The sequence below is a fragment of the Megalobrama amblycephala genome, linkage group LG23 (genome assembly GCF_018812025.1).
Source record: "Megalobrama amblycephala isolate DHTTF-2021 linkage group LG23, ASM1881202v1, whole genome shotgun sequence".
Taxonomy (NCBI): Eukaryota; Metazoa; Chordata; class Actinopteri; order Cypriniformes; family Xenocyprididae; genus Megalobrama; species Megalobrama amblycephala.
In genome coordinates, this window is record NC_063066.1 from 2,994,569 (window position 1) to 3,007,766 (window position 13,198).

At 36.4% G+C, this 13,198-nt stretch overlaps 2 protein-coding genes across 3 annotated transcripts; both read left to right on the forward strand.

Moving 5' to 3' along the window:
• Nucleotides 1–313: 313 nt before the first annotated feature.
• gdf9 (growth differentiation factor 9) lies at nt 314–6,362 on the forward strand. The gene is made up of 2 exons (XM_048177085.1): nt 314–797; nt 4,735–6,362. The coding sequence occupies exons 1-2, from the start codon at nt 452–454 to the stop codon at nt 5,673–5,675; spliced, it is 1,287 nt and encodes a 428-aa protein (XP_048033042.1). The 5' UTR covers nt 314–451; the 3' UTR covers nt 5,676–6,362.
• Nucleotides 6,363–8,280: 1,918 nt separating this feature from the next.
• Nucleotides 8,281–12,984, forward strand: nudt22 (nudix (nucleoside diphosphate linked moiety X)-type motif 22). Of its 2 annotated transcripts, none has more exons than XM_048176329.1 (7): nt 8,281–8,399; nt 8,635–8,825; nt 10,046–10,550; nt 10,838–10,951; nt 12,039–12,136; nt 12,223–12,316; nt 12,477–12,984. In XM_048176329.1, the coding sequence occupies exons 2-7, from the start codon at nt 8,740–8,742 to the stop codon at nt 12,576–12,578; spliced, it is 999 nt and encodes a 332-aa protein (XP_048032286.1). In that variant the 5' UTR covers nt 8,281–8,399; nt 8,635–8,739; the 3' UTR covers nt 12,579–12,984. The 2 variants fall into 2 exon arrangements, with proteins under 2 accessions (XP_048032286.1, XP_048032287.1); XM_048176330.1 differs by having other exon boundaries at nt 8,381–8,399; nt 8,570–8,825.
• Nucleotides 12,985–13,198: the final 214 nt, after the last annotated feature.

The following is a 13,198-nucleotide window of genomic DNA, read 5'->3' on the forward strand; positions in this document are numbered from 1 at the left end:
GTTAGACGAACTCGCTCTTTTCAGCATAAAATCCTAACTTGATCTTCAATTATACAGACCTGATCAAAGTCATCGACAGCGAGTCTAAAATAAATCTTACTCGATACAGTTTGTGGACACCCATATGGAAGCCCGTTCCCGCCACTAAAAAAAAAAAAAGATTAATTGTGACTTTATATCTCAGAATTCTGACTTTATAACTCGCAATTGTGAGATATAAACTCGCAATTGCGAGTTAAAAAGTCAAAATTCTGAGATAAAAAGTCGCAATTAATCTTTTTTTTTTTTTTGTGGCGGTAACGGGCTTCCATACACCTACACCGTCTTTGGTGGCAAAAATTCGCCCTGATTGCGCACACCTGTCCGTCAGTAAGGGCGCCGGAAGTGATGTTTGGCCGAAGACTCTGCAGTCTCCTCCGGACTGTTCTTAAATAAACGCACTTTATTTATTATGGCGCCGCCGCGTTTTAAATATGGTGCCCTATCCAGATCCTTTATGGTTCTCGCGGTCATCAGCCTGTCATTTACATCATGCTACAACTTTGAGAACGAGTCTGTTGAACCCGACGTCTCCCTTCACCATGGGAATATCCTGAGTCCTTTGCTGAAGGCTTTGTCAGAGCAGAACCCATGGGGAGAATTCACACCTCGAGCCAAACCCGACTCCAGATATGTGCGTTACATGAAGAGACTGTACAAACTATCATCCAAACCGGACAGGAGTCACGAGGCCTCTCACCTGTACAACACTGCGCGTCTGATCACGCCACGGGAGGAGTGTCTCGAGCAGAGCCGAGGTGTGTGTCTCAGATTGGATCAGATATGTTTACAGACTCTTTGAATAGATACAGTTGCTTTATGAACCCGGAACTCACGTTGTTAGGATGCTTTAGGGTTAATTTATTCAAATGCAAATGCCTATATATATATATATATATAGCCTATACATGATACTGGGCACTTTACCCACTTTCATTTTCCCCATTCATTTTCTCCATATAAAAAAAATCTAAGCATGAACCAAAACAAACTACAAGATATTATTTCCTTTGAGGCAAAAACGTATTTAACTACAGTATGCATCCCATAAAGCACTGCAAAAGATGAACAAAAAATGATGGTACTGTATAGAACTATCGATAGACTTTTAAAGGTGCCCTAGAACGTTCTTTCACAAGATGTAATATAAGTCTAAGGTGTCTCCTGAATGTGTCTGTGAAGTTTCAGCTCAAAATACCCCATAGATTTTTTTAAATTAATTGTTTTAACTGCTTATTTTGGGGCATCATTAACTATGCACTGATTCAGGCTGCGGCCCCTTTAAAGCGCGCGCTCCCTGCCCTCCGAGCTCTCGACTATAATACAGTGCATAAACAAAGTTCACACAGCTAATATAACCCTCAAATGGATCTTTACAAGATGTTCGTCATGCATACTGCATGCATGCGTCGGATCATGTGAGTATAGTATTTATTTAGATGTTTACATTTGATTCTGAATGAGTTTGATAGTGCTCCGTGGCTAAAGCTAACATTACACACTGTTGGAGAGATTTATAAAGAATGAAGTTGTGTTTATGAATTATACAGACTGCAAGTGTTTAAAAATGAAAATAGCGACAGCTCCAGTCTCCATGAATACAGTAAGAAACGATGGTAACTTTAACCACATTTAACAGTACATTAGCAACATGCTAACGAAACATTTAGAAAGACAATTCACAAATATCACTAAAAATATCATGTTATCATGGATCATGTCAGTTATTATCGCTCCATCTGCCATTTTTCGCTATTGTTCTTGCTTGCTTACCTAGTCTGATGATTCAGCTGTGCACAGATCCAGACGTTAATACTGGCTGCCCTTGTCTAATGCATTGATCATGGGCTGGCATATGCAAGTACTGGGGGCGTACATATTAATGATCCAGACTGTTACGTAACAGTCGGTGTTATGTTGAGATTCGCCTGTTCTTCAGAGGTCTTTTAAATAAATGAGATTTATATAAGGAGGAGGAAACAATGGTGTTTGAGACTCACTGTATGTCATTTCCATGTACTGAACTCTTGTTATTCAACTATGCCAAGGTAAATTCAAAGTTTGATTCTAGGGCACCTTTAAGTAAAAATATTTTACACAGGGTTGCCAGGTTTTCACAACAAAACCCACCCAATCAAAACTAGCCCAATCATGTTCCGGGGGTAAAATCCGTGTTTTTGGTGGGGTTCCCCTTGTAACATTTGCATTCCAGGGGCTAAATATCATGTTATTTGGGGTCGCTTCAATTCGCGGCAAGGGTTGCTAGGTTTTCACAACAAAACCTGTCAAATTGACACTCAAAACTAGCCCAACCGCATTTCAGGGGGGAAAAATCGTGTTCCGGGGTGTAAAGTCCACTTTTTTTGGCAGGGTTCCCCTTGTAAAATTCGCATTACAGGAGCTAAATATCAACCCGCGGCCAGAGTTGCCAGGGTTTCACAACAAAACTCACCCAATCAAAACTACTCAAAACTAACCCAATCGCATTCCGGGTGGTAAAATCCGCATTTTTGCCGGGTTCCCCTTATAAAATTCGCATTCCAGGGGCTAAATATGTTATTTGGGCTCGCTTCAACCCGCGGCTAGGGTTGCCAGGTTTTCAGAACAAAACCCGCCTGATTGACACTCAAAACTTGCCCAATCGCGTTTCAGAGGGGTCCCCCGGTAAAAATCACGTTCCGGGGGGTTAAATCCATGTTTTTTGGTGGGGTTCCCCTTGTAAAATTCGCATTCCAGGGGCTAAATATTATGTTATTTGGGGTCGCTTCAACCCGTGGACATGAAAAACAACCCACTGCAACAGTGTAAAAGTAGCCCAGTTCGGCGGGAAAACTGCGGACTTGGCAACAGTGATTTTACATTTATTGCAAAATAGTCAGATATCTAAACTTAATAAGGAAACTGATTTGACTTCTATGGTGACAATACCTTCTCTAATTGGTGGACCTAAATTCCTGTCTGCTTAAAGTGATAGTTCACCTAAAAATGGAAAATAATGTCATCATTTACTCATCTACATGCCATAAGTCTTTCGTTCTCCTAACACATTCAATTCATATAGATTTCTTTTATGATCTCCTGAATGTTTTTATGTGTCAAAGTTTCGGTTGAGGAACAGAAATCTCAGGTTTTTCATTTAAAATGTCTTTGTTGGTTTTTTAAAAGATGTACGTAAGTTCGGAATGACATGAACGTGAGTAATGATGACAGAATTTTTAGGTGATCATTTTATGTTTATATGCTGAATAAACTTTATATGTTATTGTTACGAATCAGTTTCTTTATGGAGAAAGTGCATGGGACTTTTACTTCCAGAACCAGATTGTTGCCCTCTATTAAAAGTTCCTATAATTGTTTTTAATTTTGTTAACATTTTTTCTGTAGAAAGACAAACATAAATAGTCATGAAAGCCAAAATATTAAATGTCACAGATGTATATTTACTGAATAATCCACTATTTTGTAAAAGGAGATCAAAATGACAATTTGGAGCCAAATTAGAGAGGTGTAAATGACTTTAGAAAGATGGCAGCATCATTATTTTATTTTTACACAGAGATTGGTAGATCCATTAGGAAAATCTGTTGACTTTATCAATCTATGTTTCAATATATGCCAACAGTGACAGTTCAAAAATGGGGAAAAAGCTCCTCTTGTGTGTTTTTGCCTCAAGTTTGCATGCCTGTAACTCAAGAAGTATTATAGCTATCTTAAAATCCTTTTATATTCTGATTCTTAACAAACTTTCCTTTTGGCATCTTCATTTTAAAGGCCCTCGATGGTTCAATCCCAGAGATATGGAGATCTTAATGTGGCTCCATGAGTAAATTGGTCAACTGTACACATTTTCAGTGGTCAAAAACCAAATGTGGGTCACTTTGCATTCAGCTTATACCTTTTTCTTTTAAAGAGGAATATCTGAAGAACAAATAATGTTAAAACTAGAAATGTATCTCATGTTTTTCTATCAACTCAAACTCGATTGCATAGCCATAAATATTAATTTTCCAAAATTTGCATGCCTGTAACTCTAAAAATATTCAAGATATCTTAATATAGATTCTCATTCTTAAACGTTTATTTTGAAATCTTAATTTCCAATGCCCTATATAGTTCAGTTCCATAGATATTGGGATCTCAAAGCAGCTCCATGTTCAAAATTGTTCAATTTACTCATGGAGCCACATTAAGATCTCCATATCTCTGGGATTGAACCATCGAGGGCCTTTAAAATGAAGATACCAAAAGGAAAGTTTGTTAAGAACCAGAATCTAAAAGGATATTAAGATATCTTTAATACTTCTAGAGTTACAGGCATGCAAACTTGAGGCAAAAGCACACAAGAAGTGCTTTTTCTCCATTTTCGAACTGTCACCATTGGCATATATTGAAACAAAGATTGCTAAAGTCAACAGATTTTACTAATAGATCTACCAATCTCTGTGCAAAAATAAAATAATGATGCTGCCATCTTTCTAAAGTCATTTTTACACCCCTCTAATTTGGCTCCAAATCTCAGGTGAAAATGGTCATTTTGACCCCCTCTACAAAATAGTGGATTACTCAGTAAATATACATCTGTGACATTTAATATTTAGCTTTCATCACTATTTATATTTGTCTTTCTACATAAACACAGTAAAATTGTGGTCAAGAGAAGGATGTGTTCCTCAACGGCATGTTTTATCTTGTCAGAATTCTTCATGCAGGATATTTCGTACAGTCTGAATCGAGTGAGGACTCAGGAGCAGTTACTGAAGTCGGTCCTGCTGTACTCTTTCGACCACAACCACATCACCCCGTTCACATCGCTCTGCTATCTCGATGTAAGGGAACAGAAACCCTCGAAGGAACAGATATGTTCTCATCATCTCAGCACCCAGCAGTCGGTCCCCCTCCTCAGCTTCCGCGTCCACACCGAGAGACGGGTCCGTCGCCGCTGGGTGGAGGTCGACGTGACCTCCTTCCTCCGTCCTCTCATTCAGGCTCATAAGAAGGACATCCATCTGCTGATCAACTTGACCTGCGTTGAAGATATGATCCCAGGACCTGGAGGCCAGTTTCATAAGAGCCCGGTTGAGCTAACTCACAGATCTCCGTCCCTTCTTTTGTACCTCAACGACACCAGCGAGGTCGCGTACCAGAGAAGAGCCACGCGAGGTAGGGTGGTGGATCTGACGTCAAACCACTGGGAAGGAAAGTCCACGTTGTGGGAGTCAACTTCACGAAAGCGACGAGGAACCCTAAAGGGCACCAATTCCCCTCACGCGAGTATGGAAACCAGCATGCCCAAACTCGTCCCCATGTATGACTTTCCGACAGATGACTGCGACCTGTATGATTTCAGAGTGAGCTTCAGTCAGCTCAAACTGGACCACTGGATCATAGCGCCTCACAAATACAATCCGAGGTACTGTAAGGGATTTTGTCCGAGGGCTGTGGGATATATCTATGGGTCACCCATGCACACCATGGTTCAAAACATCATTTACGAGAAGCTAGACTCCTCTGTGCCCAGACCTTCATGTGTTCCTTCAGAATACAACCCCTTAAGTGTTTTGACCATTGAGAACGACGGATCCATTGCCTATAAGGAGTACGAGGAGATGATTGCGACCAAATGCACTTGCCGATAAGATTTTCTTTTTTTTTTGTGATGCATTGCTTTGTAAAACACCATCCTATTTTTTTTTTTTTTTTTTTTTTTTTTTGCACTGGCCATTCTTATTTTGAAGATGATTATGAAATGACCACATGTATAGGATAATTTGCAGATTTCTTTTTGTTTTGTTGTTTAACATTGATTCAATAATGCTTTGTTTTCTTAGACACTGTATAATAGTTATAATATGGGGGTATTTAATTGGCTTAAAGGATCATTTTCTTCTTTGATGACCAGTTGTGTTGTTTTAAGTTTTTTTTCTTTAGGTTGGTGATCTTGTCTTGCACTTTCTATTCCATAAACATGGCAAAAATTTTAATACTTCTAGTTCTGGACAGAATATGAAAAGTGTAGTTCTATTGTCTTATCAGAACACTTTTACATTGTTGTTTTAAAACCTGGGAATTGCAGACGGTTGTTTCATGGGCAACCTCGCTCTTCTTGACGTCCAGAAAATAAGTTGCCTTAATTGTGGGCAACTTGATATGTGTTTATTAACTGCTTTAAAGAAAGTAATAGATGAGAATGTGTCACATGCCTATTTATATTATTTATGTCTGTGTAATTTGGTCGAGCTGGCTTTGGTTTCACAAAAAAAAAAAAAGGGGGGAAAAATCCCATATGAAAATGAAAATATAAAAATAAAATAAAAAATCAGCAATCAGACTTGATTTTTTTTCCCTCTAAATCAAACGTTAGATTGTCATTATAAGTATTTTGTAGTTGAGAAGAAAAATAAATTCACTGATCTGAATTCTTTATTACAGTGTTTTAACATATTTGACTAAAAGTCCCTCTTAAAGGGATAGTTCATCCAAAAATGAAAACATCAGCTGCGTCCGAAATTGCGTAGGTACTACGTTTGAATGTAAATTTACTTCATGACCATTGAAAAGGTATGTTCTATATAGTACGAATGAATTCGGATGTATTACATCCGGCATGTTGTTACTGTCACATGACCTACCAGCGTCCCTTCAACTCCATTCACAAGTCCTCTCCCGTGGCCTCATGGGATAGTAAAGTGTCCATCGTATGCGTCATCCGGGTACATACTACTTTGTTCGCATAGGCCTACTGTTTTTCGCGTACTATATAGTAGAGAAGTATTCGATTTTGGACGCAGTCATCCATTTTTGGGTGAACTATCCCTTTAACGAATGTGACGATTTTTGTTTTCGAAGTGATTTTTAAGGGACTGTTTACGCGACACCGTTTTCAACTAAAAACGGAAAACTTTTTATGCGTTTTGGCCGTTCATTTACACGACAAGTGGTCTGAAAACTCAAACTTTTGAAAAACTGCAAGTTTTTGAAAACGATACCGTTGTCGTCATCTCCGTGTAAACTGCAAAAACGTGAATCTGGGAAAACGGTGACAGCTTGCACATGGTTATTACGAGTTTATCCAGCTTATTTTTCCACAGGAAGGTAAGGTGTTTTCTGTGAATGTGTGAGACTTACGATTTATTAGCAGCTATAGGGAAATAACGAGAAGAATAGAGAAGAACTTGCACATTCTCTGTAAAGCTGCTTTGAAACGATATGTATCGTGAAAAGCGCTATAGAAATAAATGTGAATTGAATTGAAAAATATTGTGCAGTAAACCAAAAAATAAGTTGGATAGGCACAAACGCGAGTGCTCTGTAAAAGTATATGCGCAGGCGCGTAGTCTTTCTTTACATCAACTGTTTACATAATTTCGTGACATCAACTACTTGTCATAATACAGCGTTTTTAGTCATTTTCGCGGATCCATGTGAACGGATAACTTGTCATCTGTAAAAAGAAAAACTTTTCCGATTTTAGTACATTGTTGTTGTGTAAATGTACCTTAAATGATTGTATAATACCAAAGACTATAGAATAACACAAGATTTGTCACTCGCATTGTTTTGAATGGGAGAAAGTGCAATGCGCAATATGGCGGAATAAGTCCCGCCTTCTAAATAAGAGCCAATCGCCGATTGGTAAGTCATCGCGTCACCGCAGCGGCAGTTAGAAGCTCCGGTTCATAGAAACAGTCAGACGCGCGCCTCTAAAATGAGACGCGCATTTAGGACTGCGCATGCGCATTAGCTTGATCCAGCCTGAAAAATACCGTTTTTTGTCATGATTCGAGCGTTTAGAAACAAAATTTATGAGACAGTTGTTGTCAGATTTCATTGGTGATTTCAAATATGAAATTGAATCGAAAGCTTGACAAACCTCTTTGGAGAATTTGATGTTTCCCCATTCAAAGAGATAGAAGCTGCACTTGAATGCCCGAGAGGCGTTTCTAAGATGGCCGCCGAGTGAAATGACTTGTCGTAACGGACTTTGATAATACGCTGTGGAGTAACAGTGAATATGTAAATGGTAACAGTAGTAAAAATATAAATAGTTTTTGTTTAAAAAAAAAAAAAAAAAAAACTAAATATAAAGTACGATAAAGAGGCATTTTACTTCTCACTCAAGATAAAACTGGTGTAGGTAAAATATCTCCAATTCCATTTCCTCCTATAAAATTTCTAATTTTCCTAAAAAAAAAAAAAAAAACCCCACCATTTATTTAATCACAGAAAATACACGACATATCCTGTGCTTTGGTTACGTTTCGGACAGTACGTTTATCTCTGTTTTGTCTACACGGTTACAGACTTTTATTTTGAAGTTCAGCGATTGCGGAAGTTCAGTTAAGAGTCCGACTGCCTCTTAGGTAAGGAAGTAAGTTTTGGTTAGTAGCTGTATATTGTCAATAACAGAATAAGTGAAAGTCTCCAAAAGTGTATTTAAATGTACCGTTTCCTATGCACTAAACCTCATATATCAGTAAACTTTGTTCGCTGTTTTTAAACGTTTGTAAGGTTAATTCAACTGTTTTTCTAGTAGAGACAGTCCACAGGAAACAGGGAACCGCCTGTGACCGACTAACTCTGTCTTAAAACATACAGCCTATCTAGATGTTCACTGTTCAGAAAAGCATGCCTAGGTAGGCACCTCACTAAGAAGACACCCATGCTGAAAGTCCACTTAGGAGCAGTTTGAAAGGCTTTGTCATGGATCCAGAGGTGTCCCTCATGCTGCACTGTGATCCATTACAAGCTCTTGGAGAACATCAAACACACATAGAAATTTCAGACAGGTGCAGTATCTTTCCATCACACACACACACACACATACATATATATATATATATATATATATATATATATATATATATATATATGTATATGTATGTATATATATATATATATATATATATATATATATATGTATACTATAAAATATAGTACTGGTCAAAAACACTTTTTAATGTTTTGAAAGTCTATATACATATGTATGTGTATATATATGTATATATATATATATAGGTGTGTGTTTTTAGACTCTGTAACTTCTCATTATTCATTACATACAAGTATTTAGTATCTAGTGTATGTATGTATGTATGAATGTATGTATATATATATATATATATATATATATAGGTATATATAGATATAGATATATATAGATATATATAGGTATATATAGGTATATATATAGGTATATATATAGGTATATATATATAGGTATATATATATATATATATATATATATATATATATATATAGGTATATATATATATATATATATATATAGGTATATATATATATAGGTATATATATATATATATATATATATATATATATATATATATATATAGGTATATATATATATATATAGGTATATATATAGGTATATATATATATATATATATATATAGGTATATATATATATATATATATAGGTATATATATATATATAGGTATATATATATATATATAGGTATATATATATATATATATAGGTATATATATATATATATATATGTATATATATATATATATATATATATATATATATATAGGTATATATATATATATATATATAGGTATATATATATATATATATATAGGTATATATATATATATATATATATATATAGGTATATATATATATATATATATATATATATATATATATATATATATATAGGTATATATATATATATATATATGTATGTATATATATATATATATATATATATATATATATATATATATATATATATATATATATATATATATAGGTATATATAGGTATATATATATATATATATATATATATATATATATATATATATATATATATATAGGTATATATACACACATTCATACATACATACATACACTAGATACTAAATACTTGTATGTAATGAATAATGAGAAGTTACAGAGTCTAAAAACACACACTTTGTACATTTTAACCAGAATTCTTGCTGCTGTAAAAATGATTTTATTTGCTACTCTCCCACACTAGATTCAATCGCCAGAGTTTTCCTGAGATCGAGCAGCACATCGAAGCCGTGTGGAGCGAGAGAGTGACCAAAGAACCGTGGCTCTTCAACGGCGCTAAATTCAGACTGCATTCAGCGGAGATCTGCGTCACGGAAAATGGACCAATGGGAGAACAGGCTGTCCAGAACCTAATGCACTTACAGTGTGGTGAAGGAGACCAATTAGAAAGTGGCAATAAATCCTCAGACAGATCAACAAAAGATGAGCAATCATGTGTGCTAAAATTACAGTTAGGCCTGACCTGTTATAAAGACTACCTTGGGACGAACTGGTCACGAGAGGCGGGAAATCTGCAGAGTCATGGACGGAATGAATGTGCCGATCCACAGGCTTTCCTCGCGCAGCCGCTGGGGGTGGGCGCTGTCATGGCAACCGCAGATGGAGATGTCGTCCTGCTGAGGAGAAGTCAGAAAGTGGCAGAGGCTGCAGGACTGTTAGACATACCTGGAGGTCATCCTGAGCCAAAGGTGACGGACATCATCAGGGTTTCAGGAAAAAAACCTGTAGCTTCCCCTTTTTCCCCAAATAATTTTGTCAGATAAATACCTTAAGTACGTTTACTGTTTTATTTTCCCCTCATATTCAAAATAATGATTGAAATGTACACTATTTTTCCTCATATTTTAATGGTTTAATCAAACTTGTAGGGTCATTAAAAACCGGACATCACTTTCAGCCACTGCTATGTAGATTTCTATATAATTAAGTGTATTAATTATTATGTATTATTAAGAAATCTCTCCCTGTGGTGTAGATGGTGTGTCCAGAGGTCAGTGAGGAGGTCATATGTGTTGAGCTTCTGCAGGGTAAGGAGAGAGCCGTGGTTTCAGAGATCTTCTCCTCTGTGTGTGCAGAGATCCGTGATGAGGTGTGTATCTGCGCACTTTAAGCACGCATTAGCGAAAGCACAGAGTAACGTTATAACATCATTTTCAACACTCTCTAATGTATCTAATATGATAAACAGAGCTGCGTTACCTCATACTCATGACCGGAAAAGCGGAAGCGGCGCCGGCGACTGTGTCATAATAAAAGTCCCGCTGCTCGTGAGGCGTGTGTTGATCAATCGCTCCAGCTCCTCGTTCAGCTCCACAACACTCGCTCCTGCTCTGCTTCATACTACAGTAGCGTTAATAATCACATCCATGAACATGATTTCTTCCCGAGTCCAATCCCTATTCTTTTCCACCGACAGGGATGTGAAGACCACATGTCCCAAGATTCCACGCTCAAACTTGGCGTCATCAAGCTACGCCTTTGTTTTGAATAGCGACCTCTAGCGGACACAAATCTTACATACTGCACCTTTAACTCTTGTTTACATCACAGAAAGTAATGTGTTGTTATTCAAGGGAAACAATCTGAAAGAGGTGTACCACAGGGCTCAATACTGGGTCCTCTTCATTCTTTATATATATTTAGTCTTATTTATATAACAGAAAACAATATAATGTCATTCAAGGGAAATAATGTGATTTATTTATTCAAGGAAGAGGTGTACCACAAGGCTCAATACTGGGTCCTCTTCTTTTTTCTGTTTTCATTAATGATCTTCCCTTCGCACTCTTCTCATCTTTATGCAGATGATACTGTCATTTATACTTCAATTATCATATTCTTCATATTTCTTTTTCTTACTCCTTTAGTTAAGAAGGTTTTTAGGAAGAAAGCATTTGGAGATTGGAATAATTTACCTTTAAATGTACAATCTTTTATGTTTTTTGTTTTGTAACTTGTAATTGCATTAGATGAAATGTCTGTTTATTATTTATTAATGGGCAAACATTCATATTTATGTGTTGATTTTTGATTGTTGTTGTGTCTTATCTAACTTTTCTTTATTAGGACCCTCTTGAAAATGAGAAAGAGTCTATCCTTAAGAATAAATCTGTGGCCATTGGTGCCACTATATTGGTCTCATCATCTTTCTTTGCTCTTGTTCCTGCTCATTACAGGTGAACGTCCCTGTCAGTTCTCTAAGCAAGCCGTTGTTCATGGGAATTGCGCTGAACCACACTAGTGCAGGCCGGCCCAGCGCAGAGTTTTACGTTCGGTAAACCTCATATTATGTCGTTCAGTCTGTACACAATGAGTGGTTATCTTACAGAACTACACAGCTGTGTTTTTTACTCTGTGAAGGTGCACTTTGACGACGGAGGAAGTGAGAGATTTCTATAGACGTGGAGGTCCTGAGGCCCATGAGTCCACTGACATACTGTTTCTCAGTCGAGCGGTAAGCATTTATATCCACCACATCAAGAGACTTGCTTTAACTACACCCGTTTATTTAATATTCACATCTCTTAACATATGCAAGATGTCTACAAAACAATCATTAAATCACAGAATAAGACATTCTGTACATAAAGATTTCGTCTTTCTCTGTTCTACAGAAAATGCTCCAGTTAAGCGAGCACTCCCCCCTGTGGTCAGAGATGTGTCCTTCAGCAAAAGGTGCAGTGCTGCTGTATCAGAGGGTGATGCCTGATTACTGAATTTAATCAGATGCAAAACCGCCTCTGAATAATGGCACAAGCAGCAGTCGGTTAAACTTTTATGATGCATCATTGACAACATTTTGAGTTGTCTTTCATACAGTAGTGTATTCTATAAGATTCTTGTTTGAAAAATTGCAAAAAACATTCCATATAAATACATATATTTTGTATACTGGTGGATGATAAAGGTGTAGTAATGATATTTATAGATAGAAGTTCTCGTACTGAATACATATAAAGGTTTCTGTCCCTGCTTTGAACGTCCAGGAACTAAAAGGTCATTTGTACAATGAATCAAGTCTTGTAAATATATAAAAAATATATTTTGCAGAGATACCATTTGAAATATATTCTGAATCTGAAAAAGCAACTTTTCATATTAAATTAAAAGTTTGAAAACAAATGACTAAGACTTTTTAATTTGGTGCAAATTTGCTTTGACAGTTTGGGATTTACAGAGAAAGTCTTTTCAAATAAGCTCAAGGGAACAAGATATAATACAAAAGAACTTACATGTGTTATGATTAAAACTTAAGGCAAAACAAATGATTAATCCGTGTACGGCAATTAAAAAAGATAAACATAGGTCAATAGAGGAGAAAAATGTCCTAAAAATT